The 21,482-nt window shown below is 46.0% G+C and overlaps 1 protein-coding gene across 1 annotated transcript in view; it reads right to left on the bottom strand.

Moving 5' to 3' along the window:
• Nucleotides 1-21,482, bottom strand: part of col15a1b (collagen, type XV, alpha 1b) — a 304,760-nt gene that overhangs the window by 58,261 nt on the left and 225,017 nt on the right. The window contains exons 16-21 of the mRNA XM_059993844.1: nt 20,739-20,816; nt 19,608-19,643; nt 16,203-16,256; nt 3,009-3,044; nt 1,737-1,811; nt 1,583-1,648 (exon numbers count right to left, since the gene is read on the bottom strand). Of these exons, the coding sequence (XP_059849827.1) occupies nt 1,583-1,648; nt 1,737-1,811; nt 3,009-3,044; nt 16,203-16,256; nt 19,608-19,643; nt 20,739-20,816 (345 nt within the window). The remainder of the gene's footprint in view (nt 1-1,582; nt 1,649-1,736; nt 1,812-3,008; nt 3,045-16,202; nt 16,257-19,607; nt 19,644-20,738; nt 20,817-21,482) is intronic.

Below are 21,482 nucleotides of genomic sequence, written 5' to 3'. Positions count from 1 at the left end.
CATTCTACAGTAGAGAGCATCCGAACAAGCTGCATCACTACATGGTACAGGAACGGCACCGTGGAAGACAATGGGTACTCAACTGTTCAATGCATCACTGGCACCATCAAGGATATATATACAGAAAGATGCCAGAAAAGGGCCAATAATACCATGAAGGATCCTACTCACCCTCCTCATGGACTGTTTGTCCCACTCTCATCAGGGAGGAGGCTATGTAGCATCCACACCAGGACCACCAGACTCAAAAACAGTTACATTCCCCAAGCAGTAAGACTATTCAACACCTCCACCCATTAACCTACCCCTCCACACCCCCAAACACCACTACTTTATCATTTCCTGACTGTCACCCTATGTACAGACACTCCTGTGCCTAGCATCACTTTATGGATGTACAATCAATCTATGTATATAAGCTATCTTAGGTATTTATATTTATTGTGCTTTTATATTATTGTGTTCTTTATCTTATTGTGTTTTTTTGTGCTGCACTGGATCTGGAGTAACAATTAGTTTATTCTCCTCTACACTTGTGTACTGGAAGTAACATTAAGCAGTCTTGAAGATCTTGAAGATATCATGAGGAATGAAGATGAAGACTGGCTTGTGTGTTTGGAATTGTAAGCTGTTTATTATTATCACCTAATGAGATAGAGTAAAAGGCTTGTCTCACATACTGTTAATACAGATTAAATCATTAAAAGTTCAAAATTCAAAGTAAAATTTATTATCAGAGTACATACATATCATTACATACAACACTGCTTCATATTAGCTGCTTCCCTCATTTACATACAGTATTGTGCAAAAGTATTACGCACAAATACATAGCCGGGCTGCCTAAGAATCTGATAGGAAAGGACAGAAGGCCGTGGAAGAAAGGGAAGGGGGGGGGGAGCTCCAGAGGGAGGTGATGGGCAAGTAAAGTGAGAGAGGGAAATGGGAATGGGGAATAGTGAAAGGGGGGCGATTACCAGAAGTTTGAGAAATTGATGTTGTTGCTCTCGGAGGTTCAAGAAATCAATGTTCATGGCATCAACATCGAATTCTCCAACTTCCAGTAATTGCACCCCCTCTCTCCTTCACCATTCCCTATTCCTATTTCCTTCTTGCACATTATCTCCTCCTCCTTTCCTTTCTTCCGTGGCCTTCTGTCCTCTCTTATCAGACTCTGCCTTCTCCAGCCCTTTATATCTTTCAGCAATCAACTTCCCAGCTCTTTACTTCACCCCTTCCCCTCTCCTGGTTTCACCTATCACCTACTGCCTTGTACTTCTTCCTCCCCTCCCTTCACCTTACTCTAACTTCTCATCTTCTTTCTCCAGTCCTCTGATGGAGGCTCTCGGCCCAATATGCCGACTGTTCACTCACTTCCATAGACACTGCCTGGCCTGCTGAGTTCCTCCAGCATTTTGCGTGTGTTGCTGAAGGGTATCTCATAGTTCTAAACTGGTCATTCTTATAGTATTAAAATGGGTTTGAAGACCTGCCGTAGGTCCGTTGCTAAATGCAGGATTTTGTTTAAACTCAGAAGGGTTTGAAAGTTGAAGTGCACCATTAGCTGAGGGGTAATACTCACGGGAGGTCCCGGTGGTAGCTGGATTCCATTCATCTTTAGAACTTCCTCAGTGTCGTTCCCCAGCAACTGAAATATGGAATCACATTGGGAGAGTTGGTTCATCAAGGGTAAGGAACCATCAGACAAGATTTCGGCAAAAGGTTGCTTCACTCACCTCGTGCAGCGTCACAATGGCTCCTGGAGGGCCAGGCGGTCCTGGTATACTGACGCCATCTTGGCCACGTTCACCCTGTGCCATTACATAAAGTAGTGTTGGTTTGTGAAATGCATTATGGAACTGCTGGCTAATAATATATTTCTCAAAACCTTGCCATCCCGAGATAATGCTATTAACTGTGTGAAATGAGTGAAGTGTGGAGTTCTTTTCACAACAAGTGGTGGGTGCATGAAATGCCCTGACAGGGGGAGGTGGTAGAGCCAGATACATTAGGGACATTTGAGAGGATTACGGATGACAGAAAAATTGAGAATTATGCCGGGGTGAGGGGGGGGGGAAGGAAGGGTTTGATTGATCTTAGGGTTAAAAAGTTAGCACAGCGTTGTGGGCCGAAGTGCCTGTACTGTGAGGTAATTTTCTTCCTTCTATGTTCTCTGCAGTTCTGGTCACTTACTTACAGGAAAGATATCGATAAGATTGAAAGCGTGTAGAGGAAATTTACAAGGATGTTGCTGAGACTTGAAGAAAAAGTTGAAAATGTTAGGACTTTATTTCCTGGAGTGTAGGAGAATGAGACCATAAGACCTTTGATTTCTGACTTTCCACCCTGTTTAGGTAATAGTCTATGCCTTTATTCTTTCTACCAAAGCGCATGAACGAAGTTCAACATACATTTATTATCAAAGTATAACCTTGAAATTCATCTCCTTACAGACAGCCACAAAACAAAGATACCCAATAGAACATAGCAAGCAAGATTGTCAACACCCAATGTGTGAAAAGATGAGTGAACCGTGTGGACAGTAAAAAGTAAACAAATAACAGACAGAGCTAATGTTCACGAAAGTGAGTCCGCAGCAACAAAACCAGTTCATCGCTGCGGCCGGTCCAGAAGCCTGTTAGTTACAGGCCATAACCTCAGTTCAACGCAGCGAGGAGTAAACCGCACAGAGCTGAACTCTGGCCCATCCTTCGACTCAGCCCCGACACCTCGACTTTTCAAAGTTTTTGTCTAATGTGAACACACAGCGAATCAATTTCCAATGTTGTGCTTCAGTAAGTGCCCATGAAACAATCTTGTTTGCCATTGCCACTGCAACATCACATGCCACAGTCTAATGGCCAATCTTGCTTATTGAGGAAGCGTTTCAGTGGAGTGGTGGGATTTGGGATATATTGAGGTCATGAGTGGTGCTATGTGAATGTAAGTCCTTCCCCCTCTCCTCCAATAGTTGGTCTGTAACATTGACAAAAAGAGCGGAGACTTACCTTTGTTCCTCGGTCACCTTTCGCACCTTTCTGTCCCTGTGAAAAGGAGAGCACAAAGCGGGTGAATTTTCCACGGCTGAAGATGAGCAGGGGTCTCTAGCTGAGGCATCCCAGCACAGAAGCCTCTACCAATTAGAAGAAAAGGCAAGAGGAAGGAGCAGTCAACAACGACCAAAACAGAAGAATGAGAACATACAGCAGAGTACAGGCCCTTTGGCCCACAAGGTTGTGCCAAACCTTTAACCTACTCTAAACATCAATCTAACCCTTCCTTCCTACATAACCCTCCATTTTTCATCCATGTGCCAAACAGAACCTTAGGTGTTCCTACTGTGTCTGCCTCTACCAGGATCCTTGGCAGGGCCTGCCACACACTACCATTCTGTGTGAAAAACCCATTCCTGACAGCCCCACTATACTTCCTTCCAAACACATGGCTCTGGCCCCTCATATTAGCTATACATACCCGGGAAAAAGTCTCTGGCTGTCTACTCTAACTATACCTCTTATCATCTTGTACACTTCCATCAATCATTTCTCCTCCTCCTTTGCTCCAAAGGGAAAAGTCCTGGCTCACTCAACCTATCCTCATAATTCACGCTCTCTAATCCTGGTGGATCTCGTCTGCACACCCTCTAAAGCACCTACATACTTCTTATAATGAGGCATCTAGGGCAATCACATTACCCCAAGTCTGGTATAACTACAGAGTTTTATGGAGCTGCAATGTTACCTCGTGGCTCTTGAACTCAGTCTCCTGACTAGTGAAGGCCAGCACACCGTACACCTTCTTAACAGCCCTACCAACCTGCACTGCAACTTAGAGGGGTCTATGGATGTGGACCCCAGGATGCCTCTGTTCCTCCACACTGTTGAGAATCCTGCCATTAACCCTTTACTCTGCCTTCCAAAGTGAACCACTTCACGCTTTTCTGAATTGACGATCGTATCGCTGAGTTGAGGAGGTATGGAGATAACTGGCTGCATCACCACCTGGTCTGGGGGGGGGGGGGCAACGCAGAGGATTGAAATAAGCTGCAGGAAGTTGTAAACTCAGTCAGTTCCATCATGGGCACCAGCCTTCCCAGCATCCAGGACATCTTCAAAGAGCGGTGCCTCAAAAAAGGTGGCATCCATCATCAGGACCCTCATCAGCAGGACATGCCCGCCTCTCATTGCTACCATCAGGAGGGAGGTACAGGAGCCCAAAGGCACACACTCGACGATTCAGCAAAAGCTTCTCCTCTGCCATCAGATTTCTGAATGGACATGGAACCCAAGTACATTGCCTCACTGTTCTTTGTGCACTGCTTATTTAATTTAATCACACACACACACACACACACACACACACACATATATATATATATATAGATATGTATTTGCAATGTGCTGCTGCCGACATATTTCACTACATATGCCAATTCTGAAAGCCATCTCTCCTACAGATTCCCTCTCATAACCTTCCATTTTTCTATCATCCATGTGACTAAGATTTTCCTAACTGCCCCTATATCTGCCTTTACCCCCATCCCTGGCAGGTGTTCAATGCTCTCAGTGTAAAAACAATACCTTTGACATCCCCTATACATTCATCCAATCGCCTTAATTATGCCCCCTTATATTGGCCATTTCATTCGATCTATGCCTCTTATCATCTTGTTCATCTCCGTCACCTCTCATAATCCTTTGCTCCAAAGAGAAAAGCCTTACTCAATTTCACTCAACCTATCCTCATAACACATGCTCTCTAATCCAGGCATTTTTTCTGGTAAGTCTTCTCTGTACCCTCGCTAAAGCTTCCATATTCTGCCTATTATGGGGTGATCAGAACTGAACACAATATTCAAAGATCAAAGTCAATTTTAAAATCAGAGTACATAAATGTCACCATATACAATCCTGATTCACTTTCCCTCAGGCAAACTACAACACGTACAAACTACGAAATTACGACACATTTGGATAGCAATAGAAGGATCAGTCTAAGTCAGCATGGATTTATGAAGGGAAAATCATGCTTGACTAATCTTCTGGAGTTTTTTAAGGATGTAACTATGAAAATGGACAAGGGAGAGCCAGTGGATGTAGTGTACCTGGACTTCCAGAAAGCTTTTGATAAAGTCCCACATAGGAAATTAGTGGGCAAAATTAGGGCACATGGTATTGGGGGCAGAGTACTGACATGGATTGACAATTGGCTGGCTGACAGGAAACAAAGAGTAGTGATTAACGGGTCCCTTGTGACCAGTGGGGTACCGCAAGGTTCGGTGCTGGGACCGCAGCTGTTTACAATATACATTAATGATTTAGATGAAGGGATTAAAAGTAACATTAGCAAATTTGCAGATGACACAAAGCTGGGTGGCAGTGTGAAATGTGAGGAGGATGTTAGGAGAATGCAGGGTGACTTGGACAGGTTGGGTGAGTGGGCAGATGCAGTTTAATGTGGATAAATGTGAGGTTATCCAGTTTGGTGGCAAGAACAGGAAGGCAGATTACTATCTGAATGGTGTCAAATTAGGAAAAGGGGAAGTACAACGAGATCTTGTTCATAAGTCACTGAAAGTGAGCATACAGGTACAGCAGGTAATGAAGAAAGCTAATGGCATGTTGGCCTTCATAACAAGGGGAGTTGAGTATAGGAGCAAAGAGGTCCTTCTGCAGCTGTACAGGGCCCTGGTGAGACCCCACCTGGAGTATTGTGTTCAGTTTTGGTCTCCAAATTTGAGGAAAGACATTCTTGCTATTGAGGGAGTGCAGCGTAGGCTCACAAGGTTAATTCCCGAAATGGCAGGACTGTCATATGTTGAAAGATTGGAGCGACTGGGCTTGTATGCACTGGAATTTAGAAGGATGAAAGGGGATCTGATTGAAACATATAAGATTATTAAGGGATTCGACACACTGGAGGCAGGAAGCATGTTCCCGCTGATGGGTGAGTCCAGAACTAGAGGCCACAGTTTAAGAATAAGGGGTAGGCCATTTAGAACTGAGATGCGGAAAAACTTTTTCACCCAGAGAGTGGTGGATATGTGGAATGCTCTGCCCCAGAAGGCAGTGGAGGCCAAGTCTCTGGATGCATTCAAGAGAGTTAGATAGAGGTCTTATAGATAGCAGGGTCAAGGGATATGGGGAGAGGGCAGGAACAGGGTACTGATTGTGTATGATCAGCCATGATCACAGTGAATGGCGGTGCTGGCTAGAAGGGCCGAATGGCCTACTCCTGTACCTATTGTCTATTGTCAATCTCAACAGATTTATTCAGATTCAGATTCAGATTCAGTTTATTGTCATTTAAAAACCACAAATGCAATGCATTTATAGAATAGTAACTGTAAACAGGATTAATGAAAGATCAACCAGAGTGCAGAAGACAACAAACTGTGCAAATGCAAATATAAATAAATAACAATAAATAACAAGAACATGAGATAATGAGAGAAAGAGTCCTTAAAGTGAGATCATTTGTTGCAGGTACAGTTCAATGAAGGGCAAGTGAGTGTACCCCTTTTATTTAAGACCCTGGTGGTTGAGGGGTAGTAACCAGTGTGGTGTAACCAGGCAACCACTTTAATAGGTCCTGGTTTAAATTAGTTGGGTTTAGGGTGGTTATCAGGATCAACATAAAGGTAAATTAGTCAGCAGGTTTCATGGGACCTGATAGTGGCAGCGTGTGTCCTTGGGAGTTAGATTTTAATCATTTAAATGGCAAGGTCCCTAGGGTGACAGCAGCCAGCAACATCGCTGCCACCAAACACAACTTGCAACGCAAGGGGAAAATCCGTTCAGTATGTTGAACTGTATTTGTCAATGAACCAGAGTCTGTTTGTCCAAATCACTCAGAGCCTTGGTTCCAAATGATTTTCTCGTTGTGAACTTCATGTCACTCTCCTTTCTCTTGGATCAGAATTTATATACTCATACAGTAAGGTGACAGGCGCCATGGCGTGAACCCTCTGATTGACGACTGGCAGAGAGCAGGGGTTCCTAGCCTTTTTTATGCCAACGAGCCTTACCATTAACGGTGGGGTCTGTGGAGCGCAGGTTGAGAATGCCTGACGTAAAGGGATGAGGGGTTCCTGGATTGTTCTATCCAGTGCTGGTAGTGGGAATAAGCTCCCACTGTCTATGAAATGCTCGCAATGGCGTGCATCTCAAACAGCCTCCGACAACCAAGTCCAGCTCCTGGCTTTCACGTGTGGCTTAGCTACCAAGCCCGGCGGAACCACTTCTACTGACAGGAGAAGGGGTAAAGGCAGGTTACTAGTGACTTAAAACCAGTCGCTTCAGGCATATTGTGCTTGTTAGTTGTGGTTGGCAGCTCATCTAGAAGGAAAGCTCTTGACCTCAAACCTCTGCTGCCTCGCCACTATTCCCACACACGGGGAAGGCTCTGGGAGAAAACCGCAAAGAGAAATGTGGAGTCCCTAAGGCAGTCCTACGTTGAGTTCATTGCTGACTGGTGCCACACTGTATCGGTCTCTGCCGTTCCTTTGGGTTCATCAGCTGCACGGCGAGGGGAGCCTGCTACACGGGCAACAGCTCGCTCTCCAACCTACTGTTCTGGCTTGTGCACTGCCTTGCAAATCATGTAGGCAGCTGGGAATCAACATCCACGGTCGACCCCGGCCTACGAAACACCATGTGGAGATAGATCAGAATCAGGTTTAATATCACCAGCATGTGTCATGAAATTTGTTGTCTTTGTGGCAGCAGTACAATGTCATACAAAATAATAGAGAAAATCTATGAACTACAATAAGTATATACTGTGGTAAATGGTTACATTAAATAAGCAATCCAAAAATGGAAATAAAAAACGTAGTGAGGTAGTTAGTGTTCATGGGTTCAGTGTCCGTTCAGAAATTGGATGGCAGAGGGGAAGAAGCTGTTCCTGAATCATTGAGTGTGTGTCTTCAGGCTTCTGTACCCCCTTCCTGATGGTATTATATTTGTAGTTATTTCATTTCTTGCATCCAAGGGAGTAAAAATCTTTATGTTGTGTCTCTGTCTTAATGCACAAGCAATAGGGAAGGGAAATGTGGAAGGATATTGGCCAGACACTAAGATTGTATACAGAACTGTTTTGTATACATGTATGTATAGTCAGGTATGCAATCAGATCAGTGTGTATTGATAAATCTAATGGCCTGGTGAAAGAAGCTGTCCTGCAGCCTGCTGGCCCTGGTCTTAATGCTCTAGTACCATTTGCCAGAAGGTAGCAGCTGGAACAGTTTATGGTTGGGGTGGCTGGAGTCCCTGATGATCCTGCAGGCCCTTATTATGCACCTAACAGCTGTAAATGTCCTGAATAGAGGAAAGTTCACATCCACAGATGTGCTGGGCTGTCTGCACCACACACTGCAGAGTCCTGCAGTTGAGAGTAGTACAGATCCAGGGTAGCAATGAGAACAAGGCATGGCCTGGGTGATGGGGGTCCTTTATGATGGACATATGCCTTTCTGAGACATCACTCCTCGATACTATGAAGGCTAGTGCTGATGATGGAGCTGACTAAGTTTACAACTCCTATTTCAGTCCTGTGCAGTAGCTACTCCCTCCCCCCATACCAGATGGTGATGCAACTAGTTACAATGCTCTCCACAGTACATCTGTAGAAATTTTCAAGTGTTTTTGGAGACATCCAAATCTTCTCAAACTCCTAACGAAATACAGCAGCAGTCTTGCCTTCTTTATAGCTGCATCAAAATGTTGAGTTTAGATTAGATCCTCAGAGATATTGACAACTAGAAACATGAAATTGTTCAGTCTTTCCACTACTGATCCGTCTCTGAGGACGGACGTGTCTTCTCTTGTCTTGCCCTTCCTGAACTCCACAATCAGTTCTTTTGCCTTTCTGGCATTGAGTGCAAGATTGTTGCCATGACACCACTCAACTAACTGACATAGCTCATCCCTGTACACCCTTTTGTCGCCACCTGAAACTCTGCCAACAATGGTTGTATCATCAGCAAATTTATAGATGTAATTTGAGCCACACAGTGATGGGTGCGGAGAGAGTAGAGCCGTGCGCTAATCATCAGAGAGGCGGACATGTTATTTCTGATCCACGCAGATGGTAGTCCTCCGGTTAGGAAGTTGAGGATCCAGTTGTAGAGGGAGGTACAGAGGCCCAGGTTCTATTTAGCTTTTCAATTGGAACTATAGGAATGATTGTGTTAAATGCTGAGGTGAGACAGGAGTTGATTCTAGCCATAACCAAACTTCCAAAGCATTTAGTCACCAACATGTGAGTGCTGCAGGACATTCGTTTCATAGCTTGTCACACCAGACAGTCAGCCATTCTTGTCTGGCGTATGGCGTCAGGATTAGTCTCCTTTCAGATTAACCAGGTCAGGATATGAACGTTCCTGACTCGATCCCTGTTTTTTTTACGAGGCTGAGTGGCTAGCTCGGCGCTCAACCAGGCACGGATGGAAAGCGTGCCCGGGGGGCCAACTGGCTTCGAACTTGGGATCCTTCGCTTTGCTACAGGACAATAGTCAGTGAGGCAGATCACTCTGCTCTTCTTCGGTACAGTTAGATTGCTGTCCTTTTGAACCAGGTGGGAACTTCCGACCATAGCAGTGAGAGACTGAAAATGTCTTTGAACAGCCCCTCCAGTTAGTTGGCACGAGTTTTCAGAGCCTTACCAGGTACTTCATTAGGGCCTGTCAGCTTGCGAGGGTTCATCCTCTTGAGTTCCTTCAGCATTTTGTGTGCCGTTGCGGATTCTAGCATCTGAAGCCCCTCGTGTCCCCAATCTCCTTCTGTTGTTCAGCATTTCCCTTGTCTTCCTTACCAGGGGTTACCCTTCATTTCCAGCATTTGTCTCCTAATTCCTTTGTTTTCTGTGTCCTCTATTTACATCTCCTCTCAGCCAATCAGCAGTCTTCCCCATCTTCTCTCAGCTGCTTAGATGTCAACATCTCTGAGGATCTGTCTTGGGCCCAACATACTGATGAGGTTATGAAGAAATGCCAGTGGCTATATCTCATTATGAATTTGAAAAGATTTGGCATTCGCCAAAAAACTCTGGCCAATTTCTGCAGACGTACTGCGGAGAGCATTCTAACTGGTTGCGTTTGGTATGGTGGTACCACTGCACAGGATCGGAAAAAGCTGCAGAGAGTTGTAAACTCAGCCAGCCCCATCATTGGCACTAGTCTCCCCACCATCAAGGACGTCATCAAAAGGCGATGCCTGAAGAAGGTGAGAGGCATCCATCATCCAGGACACGCCCTCTTCTCAGTACTACCCATCAGAGAGGAGGTACAGGAACACCCTCAGTGTTTCAGGAACAGCTTCTTCCCCTCCGCCATTACCAGATACCAGAATGGTCTATGAACCCATGAACGCTTCCTCACTTTGCTCTCTTTTTGCATTACTTATTTATTTTTGAAATATTTATTATTGTAAGTTATGGTAACATTTTACGTATTGGTCTGTACTGTTGCTGTAAAACAACAAATTTCATGACCTATGTCTGTGGTAATAAACCTGATTGTGATTCTGCCTTTCAACTGTTGGTCTCAACCCTAGCACAGGTATTTCCTCCATTCTCTCCGGCTTTCCATCTCCTCTGCAGTCTGAGACATACTTAGATTTTAAATTTCCCGATGAACAAAGGGATCTGGGAATTCAGATCCGTAATTCAATGAATGTGGTGTCACAGGGAGACAGACTCGCAAATAAAACTTCTGGAAGTTTGGCCTTCATATTACAGACAGGGGATGGGATGATATGTGGACGTTGTATAAGATGTTGCTGAGGCATAATCTGGAGTATTGTGGGCAGTTTTGGTCACCTACCTACGAGAAAGATATAAATAAGATTGAAAGAGTACAAAGGAAATTTACAAGGATGTTGCCGGAACTGGAGGACCTGAGTTATAAGGAAAGATTGAATAAGTGAGGACATTATTCCTTGGAATATAGAAGATTGAGGGGAGATCTGATAGAGATATACAAAATTATGAGGGGTACAGATAGGGTAAATGCAAATAGTTTTTTCCACTGAGTTTGGGTGGGATTACAACTAGAGGTCATGGGTTAAGGGTGAAAGTGAGAAGTTTAAGGGGAATACTAGAAGAAAATTCTTTCCTCAGATGGTAGTACAAGTGTGGAATGAGCTGTCAACACAAGTACACATGCCCGATTTCAATGTTTAAGAGAAGTTTGGATAGGTACCTGGATGGCAGGAGTATGGAGGGCTGCGGTCCCAGTGCAGATCAATGGGGCTAGGAAGTTTAAATTGATTGGCATGGACTAGATGGGCTGAAGGGCCTAGTTCTGTGCTGTACTTTTCTATGGCTCTATGACTGAGGGTGTATAAATGGTCTCTGCAATTACTGCTCACTGAGTACGGCATGGAGGAGGTGATCGAGGTGAGGGGAAGGTATAAGAGGCTAGAGTGAAGAATAAGAGGGGAGGGGTGAGGGAAAAATTACACAATACAACTTTGTGCGGTCTATGGATGTGGATCCCGAGATCCCAAGTACCTGTGGCATTTTTTGTCTTTACTCAGCTCTCCATATCGGAGCTGTCTGCTCACCTAAGTTACAAGTGGAGCATAATTAACTTCTGATTTTGACTGCAGCAGGAAAAGCATGTCCCAGCTCACAAGCCCTAACCTATACGTCTTTGGAATGCGGGAAGAAACCGGAGCACTCGGAGGAAACCCTCGCGGTCACGGGGAGAACAACAGCGGGGGTTGAACCCCAACTGGTGAGCACAATCACTGTAATTACGCTAATCGCTAATCTGCAGCGTCGTCATCTTACAAAACTTTCCAGCCAGATTTCCAAAGATAAACAAAGATTTCTTTTGAGAATCTGATACCTGAAACTTCCCTTTAATAAATCCCAGTGGTGTTGCCGAGCCAAGGAGCTGAACAGCCTGTTTTGTTTCAGCTTGTGAGAGAGATAGATACAGACAATAAAGGTATTTAATTCAACATTTCCTTTTCATCTGCGTGGATTTTTTCTGTTGACTCACCTCCATAAACATCAGAGGTTTATAAGATTATGAGGCAGATTATTAAACAGAGAATATCTTCTTCGCTCAGCTGAAATGTCTAATTCCAGAAGGCATGCATTTAAGGTGAGAGGGGCAATTTCAAAGGAGATGTGTGGGGCAAGTTTTTTTTGCACTGGGAGTGGTGGATGTCTGGAACACACTGCCTGGGGGGAAGGGAGGAGGCACATACATTAAGGGCTATTAAGAGTCATTTAGATAGGCACATGAACGTGAGGAAATGGAAGGATATAGGTAAATAAGTTCATTAGGTTAGCATTTTGATTACTAATATAATTGGTTCAGCTCAACATTGTGGGTTAAAGGGCTGTTTCTGTGCTATACTGTTCTACGTTCCATTATAACCTGGGATCCACATTTGGGACACAGCCACAATTTTTGAATCACAGGTTTATCTCCCTGCAAGGCAGTTAGATTGCCTTGATAAAAAAAGTATATTCTCAAAATAAAAATGCAGTGGAACTCGTTGACAAATACCCTCAGGGTTCGCTTTATTACGGACACCTGTAGACCTGCTTGTTAATGCAAATATCTAATCAGCCAATCATGTGGCAGCAACTCAATGCATAGAAGCATGCAGACATGGTCAAGAGGTTCAGTTGTTGTTCAGACTAAACATCAGACTGGGGAAGAAATATGATCTAAGTGACTTTGACTGCGGAATGATTTCGGAGTCAGACAGGGTTGACTGTATATCTCAGAAGCTGCTGATCTCCAGGGATTTTCACACGAAACTGTCTCTAGAGTTTACAGAGAATGGTGTAAAACCAAAAAATAAAATGTAGTGACACATGTGGGTGAAAACTCCTCGTTAATGAGAGAGGTCAGAGGAGAATGGCCAGACTGGTTCAAGCTGACAAGAGGTGACAGTAACTCAAATAAACACACGTTTCAACAGCGGTGGGCAGAACATCATCTCTGAACATACAGCACATTGAACCTTGAAGTGGATGGGCTACAGCAGCAGAAGACCACGAACACACACTCAGCGGCTACATTTTTCAATACAGGTGTCAACAGGCCACTGAGTGTACCAAAGATCATCACTGAAGCAGTGAAACATGATTCCAGCATCTGCAGTCTCTTCATCGTTTAGTAGTGGTTCCTATGGGTACCTTCAAAAATAACATCATGGAATCACTCTTCTTGCATCAGACCACAGGTCTAGATGCGGAGAAGGTTTATAAGGAGTTATGGGGCATGTTTGAACAGGTTAGGGCTTCATTCCCTGGAGCGCAGGAGAATGAGGGGAGGTATACAAGATTATGAGGATATGGATATGCAAACAGGCTTTTTTCACTAAAGTTGGAGGAGGGTCATGGGTTAAGTGTGAAAGGTGAAATATTTAAGGAGAACCTGAGGAGGAGCTTCTTCACTCAGAGGGTGGTGAGAGTGTGGAACGAGCTTCACTCAGAGGGTGGTGAGAGTGTGGAACGAGCTTCACTCAGAGGGTGAGAGTGTGGAACGAGCTTCACTCAGAGGGTGGGGAGAGTGTGGAACGAGCTTCACTCAGAGGGTGAGAGTGTGGAACGAGCTTCACTCAGAGGGAGATGAGAGTGTGGAACGAGCTTCACAGAGGGTGGGGAGAGTGTGGAACGAGCTTCACAGAGGGTGGTGAGAGTGTGGAACGAGCTTCACTCAGAGGGAGATGAGAGTGTGGAACGAGCTTCACTCAGAGGGAGATGAGAGTGTGGAACGAGCTTCACTCAGAGGGTGGGGAGAGTGTGGAACGAGCTTCACTCAGAGGGAGATGAGAGTGTGGAACGAGCTTCATTCAGAGGGTGAGAGTGTGGAACGAGCTTCACTCAGAGGGAGATGAGAGTGTGGAACGAGCTTCACAGAGGGTGGGGAGAGTGTGGAACGAGCTTCACTCAGAGGGAGATGAGAGTGTGGAACGAGCTTCACTCAGAGGGAGATGAGAGTGTGGAACGAGCTTCACTCAGAGGGTGGGGAGAGTGTGGAACGAGCTTCACTCAGAGGGTGGGGAGAGTGTGGAACGAGCTTCACAGAGGGTGGGGAGAGTGTGGAACGAGCTTCACTCAGAGGGTGGTGAGAGTGTGGAACGAGCTTCACTCAGAGGGTGGGGAGAGTGTGGAACGAGCTTCACTCAGAGGGAGATGAGAGTGTGGAACGAGCTTCACTCAGAGGGAGATGAGAGTGTGGAACGAGCTTCACTCAGAGGGAGATGAGAGTGTGGAACGAGCTTCACTCAGAGGGAGATGAGAGTGTGGAACGAGCTTCACTCAGAGGGTGGTGAGAGTGTGGAACGAGCTTCACTCAGAGGATGGGGAGAGTGTGGAACGAGCTTCACTCAGAGGGTGGGGAGAGTGTGGAACGAGCTTCACTCAGAGGGTGGGGAGAGTGTGGAAGGAGCTTCACTCAGAGGGTGGGGAGAGTGTGGAACGAGCTTCACTCAGAGGGAGATGAGAGTGTGGAACGAGCTTCACTCAGAGGGTGGGGAGAGTGTGGAACGAGCTTCACTCAGAGGGTGGGGAGAGTGTGGAACGAGCTTCACTCAGAGGGTGGGGAGAGTGTGGAACGAGCTTCACTCAGAGGGTGAGAGTGTGGAACGAGCTTCACTCAGAGGGTGGGGAGAGTGTGGAACGAGCTTCACTCAGAGGGTGGGGAGAATGTGGAACGAGCTTCACTCAGAGGGTGGGGAGAATGTGGAACGAGCTTCACTCAGAGGGTGGGGAGAGTGAGGAACGAGCTGCCCTCAGAGGGTGAGAGTGTGGAACGAGCTTCACTCAGAGGGTGGTGAGAGTGTGGAACGAGCTTCACTCAGAGGGTGGTGAGAGTGTGGAACGAGCTTCACTCAGAGGGTGGGGAGAGTGTGGAACGAGCTTCACTCAGAGGGTGGTGAGAGTGTGGAACGAGCTTCACTCAGAGGGTGGGGAGAGTGTGGAACGAGCTGCCCTCAGAGGGTGGTGAGAGTGTGGAACGAGCTGCCCTCAGAGGGTGAGAGTGAGGAACGAGCTGCCCTCAGAGGGTGGTGAGAGTGAGGAACGAGCTGCCCTCAGAGGGTGGTGAGAGTGTGGAACGAGCTTCACTCAGAGGGTGGGGAGAGTGTGGAACGAGCTTCACTCAGAGGGTGGTGAGAGTGTGGAACGAGCTTCACTCAGAGGGTGGGGAGAGTGTGGAACGAGCTGCCCTCAGAGGGTGAGAGTGTGGAACGAGCTTCACTCAGAGGGTGGGGAGAGTGTGGAACGAGCTGCCCTCAGAGGGTGAGAGTGTGGAACGAGCTTCACTCAGAGGGTGGGGAGAGTGTGGAACGAGCTTCACTCAGAGGGTGAGAGTGTGGAACGAGCTTCACTCAGAGGGTGGGGAGAGTGTGGAACGAGCTTCACTCAGAGGGTGGGGAGAGTGTGGAACGAGCTTCACTCAGAGGGTGGGGAGAGTGTGGAACGAGCTTCACTCAGAGGGTGGGGAGAGTGTGGAACAAGCTTCACTCAGAGGGTGGTGAGAGTGTGGAACGAGCTTCACTCAGAGGGTGAGAGTGTGGAACGAGCTTCATTCAGAGGGTGGGGAGAGTGTGGAACGAGCTTCACTAAGAGGGTGGGGAGAGTGTGGAACGAGCTTCACTCAGAGGGTGGGGAGAGTGTGGAACGAGCTTCACTCAGAGGGAGATGAGAGTGTGGAACGAGCTTCACTCAGAGGGTGGTGAGAGTGTGGAACGAGCTTCACTCAGAGGGTGGGGAGAGTGTGGAACGAGCTTCACTCAGAGGGAGATGAGAGTGTGGAACGAGCTGCCAGTAGAAATGTTGGTTGCGAGTCTGATTTCAAATTTTAAGAGAAGTTTGGATAAGTACGTGGGTGGGAGAGATATAGAGGGCAATGATTCAGGTGCAGGTTGATAGGACTAGGCAGAATAATAGTTTGGCATGGACTAGAGGGGCCAAAGGGCCTGTTTATGTGCTGTAGTGTTCCTTGACTCCAACTGGTGTAGGGGGATCATGCATGAATTTCCTTTCTTGGCACAGTCTGAGCTGTGGTATCATTGTCACTTCAGAGCAGGGGTTCCTAACTTGGGCCCACTGACCGCTTGGTTAATGGTGGGGCCCACGGTTGGGATGCCCTGTTCTGGAGTTACTATAAGCAACAGCCAACTTCACTGAAGTGAAAGCAGCAGAAACACTCAATAAAAAAACAGACAAACCATGGGTCCAGGTAATCCAGCTTGACCGGGTGACCCAGGAAGACCAGGAGAGCCCTAAAAAACAAAGAAAATTGCAGATGTCAGAAAGAAATTAATGCCTTCTCCTGTCTCATCAACATTATTATTTAATGTCTATTTTTAGAGATACAGAACGGTAACAGGACTTTTCGGCCTAACGAGCTTGCACCACCAAGTACACCCATGTGGTCAATTAAGACTATAAGACTTAGGAGCAGAGTTAGGCAGTTTGGCCCTTTGAGTCTGCTCCATCATTTCATCGTGTCTGATCCATTTCCTTTTCATCCCCAATCTCTGGCCTTCTCCCCGTATCCCTTCACGCCCTGACCAATCAAAAATCTATCTTACCTCTGCCATAAATATACATAAATACTCGGCCTTTACAGCTGCCTGTGGCACTGAATTCCACAGATTTACCATTCTCTGGTTAAAGAAATTCCTCCTCATTTTCATTCTAAAAGGATGGCACTCTATTCTTAGGTTGTGTCCTCTGGTTTTAGACCCTCCCATTGTAGGAAACATCCTCTCCAGAGCCAACAAATGCTCCTCAAATGACAAGCCTTTTAATCCTGGAATATTTTCGTGAACCTTTTCTGAACCCTCCCTGATGTTAGCACATCCTTTAAGGGGCCCAAAACTGCTCACAATACTCCAAGTGAAGCCTGACCAGTGCTTTTTAAAGCCTCAACATTAAATCCTTGCTTTTATATTCCAGCTGTTTTGAAATGGATGCTAACATCACATTTGACTTCCTCACCAACAACTCAACCTGCAAATTAAACTTCAGGGAATTCTGCACAAGGACCCTCAAGTCCCATTTGCACCTCAGAAGTTTGAATTTTTCTCTCCATTTATAAAATAGTCCAATATTTCATTTCTTCTAACAAAGTGCTTAACCATACATTTCCTGTCACTGTATTCCATCTGCCAGTTCTGTGCCCATTCTTCTAATCTGTCTCAGTCCTTATGCAGCCTCTCTACTTCTTCAAAACTACCTGCCCCTCCACCTATCTTCATATCTTCTGAAAACTTGGCCACGAAACCTTCAATTCTGTCATCCAAATCTTTGACATGTAATGTAAAAAGAAGTGGTCCCAAAACAGACCCCTGTGGAACACCACTAGTCACTGGCAGTCGGTCAGAAAAGTCTCCCTTTATTCCCACTCTTGTCCACCTGCCAATCAGCCACTGTCCATGCTAGAATCCTGACCTATGAACCAGTACATCTTTGGAATGTGGGAGGAAATCAGAGCACCCGGAGGAAACCCACACGGTCACGGAGAACGTACAAACCCTTTGTAGTCAGCGGTGGGAATTGAAACACAGTCACTGGCGCAGGAAAGTGGGCGCTAACTGCTACACTACCATGCCGCCTATAACAATCATGAAGTTATATAGAACTACACATCAAAAATGCCCCTTTGGCCGCAGAATACTGTCAGTATCATGAGGGCTTGAAAGGCACCATGTAAATGCAAACTTTATATTTCTTTTTATCACTTTAGGTTCATTTGCAAATAAGGCTGAATAGCGCTGAGAAAATTTACAAGGATGTTGCCAGGATTGAAGGAACTGAGTTATAAGAAAACACTGACTACTTTAGGACTTTATTCCCTGGAATGTAGACAATTGAGGGGAGATTTGATAGAGGTGTACATAATTGTGAGGGGTATAGATAGAGTAAATGCAAGCAGGCTTTTTCCACCGAGGTCAGGTGGGACTACAACTAGGCACCATGGGTCAAGGGTGAAAGGTTTAAGGGGACCATGACAGGACACTTCTCAGACAGTTGTGAGAGTGTGGAATGAGCTGCCAGTGCAAGTAGTGCGTGGCAGCTCGATTTCACATTTAAGAGAAGTTTGGATAGGTACATGGATGGTAGGGGTGTGGAGGGCTATGGTCCAGGTGTGGGCCAATGGGAGTAGGCAGTTTAAATTGTCTGGCACAGACTTGATGGGCCGAAGGACTTGTTTCTATGCTGTGCTTTTCTATGATTGTAAGGAGTACAGAGTATTTGTTGGTCACTGAACTGGAGCGTTCTTGCACAGAAAGTTGGTCAAGATCTGCCCCTTCTCAGCCCAGCCCTGCATTCTCTCAATGTCCCATTGCAGCCTACGACAACTGTCCACATCATCCACAACGCCACTGACCTTCTTCTCATCCGCAAGCATACTAAGCGCCCCTTCCACTTCCTCAGCCAAGTCATTGTCAAATCACAAAGCCCAGGTGTTTCAGTGTCGTAACTTACCTGCTCATCGAAAGAAAACGCCCCGTGAAAGGTAGGGGCTGTCTGGTGTAAGGAGCATTGAGGCCCATCCCACTAGCTTCCTTTCAGCTGATGACGTCACAACATAGACAGGGTTTAAATTTAGTGTGCAATACCATGTAGTCACTTTTTCTCTCAGGTCGCTGTGAACCAGGTAGATGATATTGTCATAGAAACGGTAGATGGGGGTCTGGGGGGGGGGGGTCTGCTGCAGTACAGAGGTCCTGGCAGCACACTTTAAATAAATATTTAACACTGTGTATACGTTTAGCACCTATTTTGTCCTGCCACTTCCGATGCTCAGCTAAGCATCTGTAGCCGAGTTTAGCTTGAAGGGTTTACTGCAAGTTCAGTGTCAGTCTTGTCTAGTAAATAACTGTGTGTCTCTTCTGACCCCGTGAACCGATTTCTCACCACAGCAGGGGTCCTAGATCAGATCCCCTTGCAGCACCACTGGTCAGCGACCTCCAGGCAGGATAAGCTCCATCTACTACCACCTCCTGCCCTCTGTGGGCAAGCCAGTTCTGAATCCATACAGCCAGATTTCTCAGGATCCATGCCTCGTGACTATCTAAATATGCCTATCATGGGGAACCTTGTCAAAAGCCTTCCAGAAATGTACATCCACCAAACCCATTGTTCTGCCTTTAGCAAATCCTGGAAGAATTCAATCAGACGTTTGGAGCCTCCTTCAAGAAATGGAATGTCCTCCCATTCCTTGGAATCTCTGGCACCGGGGTGCTCAAAGAAAAGGGCCGTCGGAACCTCCACTTTGTGTATCGGTAGTGCAGAAAGTCCCTGGCCTAAACGGGTAAGAAATGCACTCTCTCACTCCCCTCCCCAGTCAGCCCTCGCCTTTCCCATTCACGGGACTCCCACCTGAGCCACATCAGTTACTCCAAACCCACAGAACCGAAGTGGAAGCAGGTTATCTTTGACCCTGAGGGACTGTCTTAGAGGGATCAACAGAAACACAGGGCTGAGAAATGAAGCCCATGTTTTCATTATCCCAGTCAGCAGAGTTGAGGTGGCATTGGATTGGACCCTCTTCTATCTTTTCTGCAGGTTGACAGGTGGTGAAAACAGGATTAAAAATGGTCTCTTGATTGACTTGAACTTACCTTTTCACCTGGAGAGCCCTGTTTACCCTTTTCACCCTACAGGGAGAGAGGGGGAGAGACAGTTAACTGTTGAACAAATATTTGAAGTCTGTTGTCATGTGGAATCTCTGTAGCCTGCAGATCTGCTGTATCAGCCACGAGCGGCACGTCAGCATTCACAATCCAGTCCAATAATCTGTTTCAAGGCTTCCAACGGTACTGTGCGGAGGGGCAGGCCCTGTGCTTGCCCACAGTTTAACCCCGATAAATGTGAGGTGTTGCACCTCAGTAGGGCAGGTGCAGGAACACAGCACACCGTGAAGGGCAAGAGTGTTAACAGTGTCGCCTTGGACCTTGGGGTCCAAGTTCACAGCTCCTTGGGGTCCAAGTTCACAGCTCCTTGAAAGTGCCGACACAGGTCGATAGGGTGGTTAAGAAGGCTTATGGAATGCTTGCTTTTATTTGTCAGGGCACTGAGTTCAAAAGTCAAGAGGTTATATTGCAACTTTATGGAACTCTAGATCACATCTGGAATATTATATTCATTTCTGGTTGCCCCACTATAGGAGGGATGTTGAGGCTTTGAGGAGGGTGCAGAAGATGCTGCCTGGTTTAGAGGGGATGGGCTGTGATGAGAGGCTGGATAAACTTGATTTGTTTTTTTTGGAGCGGCAAAGGCTGAGGGGAGATTGCATAAAGGTTTATACGATTAAGGGAGGGGTAGATAGAGTAGACATGGAGTATCTATTTCCCTGGGTAGGAAAGTCCAATACCAGAGGACATGTATTGAAGGTGAGAGGGGATAGGTTCAAGGGGGGGGTGTGAGTGTAAGTTTTTTACTCAAAGAGTCGTGGATGCCTGGAATGAGCTGCCTGGTATGGTGGGAGAGGCAAGTACATTAGAGGCTTTTAAGAGACGTTTGGATAGGCACATGGATGTGAGGAAGATGGAGGGATGTGGACATTGTGTAGGTAGGAGGGATTAGCGTTTGGGTTTTTAAAAATTCACTTTTTAGCTGGCTCGGCACAGCATTATGGGCTAAAGGGCCTTTTCCTGGGCTGCATTCTTCTATGTAGGGTGTAGTTGGGTCAGAAGTTGTGTTCTGAAAGGATTATAAGGGGAAGAATTTTCCATTTTGTTTAAAATTCTTACCGGGGGACCCCAAGGTCCAGGAAGTCCAGGTTTTCCAGGTGTGCCCAGGGATCCAAATTGACCAGAACTTTCCATATCCTATTGGACAGATAGAGAAGAATATATTAAAATCTGGCTTGTGAATTCAACAGTTAAATTACACAGATCACTCTCTGTCACTATCTTAAAACGAATAGAATTATGGTCACTGGAGCCAAAATGTTCCCCAATGCACTAATGTCCTCAGAAGGCATTAACCTACAGGGTAAGTTTGAATAGGTTAGGACTTTATTCTCTGGAGCAATGGAGAATTGATGGAGGTACACAAAAGTATTAGTGGTAGAGATAGGGTAAATGTAAGTACGCAATTTTCCACTGAGGTTGAGTGAGATTGGAACTAGAGGTCATGGGTGAAGTGGATTGAACAGGGATCTAGGAATACAGATCCGTAATTCTTTGTAAGTGGTAGATAGGGTCGTAAAGAAAGTCTTTGGATCATTGATCTTCATAAATCAATGCCTGAGTAGAGGAGATGGATGTTACGTTGGAGTTGTATAAGATGTTGGTGAAGTCTGCTTTGTGAGGGGTATTGTGTGCAGTTTTGATAATCTACCTACAGAAAAGATGTAAATAAGATTGAAAGAGTGCAGAGAAAATTTACAAGGATGTTGCCGGGTCTGGGGGACCTGAGTTATAGGGAAAGGTTGAATAGGTTAGGATTTTATTCCTTAGAACATTGACGATTGAGAGGAGATTTGATGGAGG

Source organism: Hypanus sabinus, chromosome 1 (assembly GCF_030144855.1).
Source record: "Hypanus sabinus isolate sHypSab1 chromosome 1, sHypSab1.hap1, whole genome shotgun sequence".
Taxonomy (NCBI): Eukaryota; Metazoa; Chordata; class Chondrichthyes; order Myliobatiformes; family Dasyatidae; genus Hypanus; species Hypanus sabinus.
The sequence above is the reverse complement of the archived record's forward strand: the minus strand, read 5'-3'. Positions and strand labels throughout refer to the sequence as shown.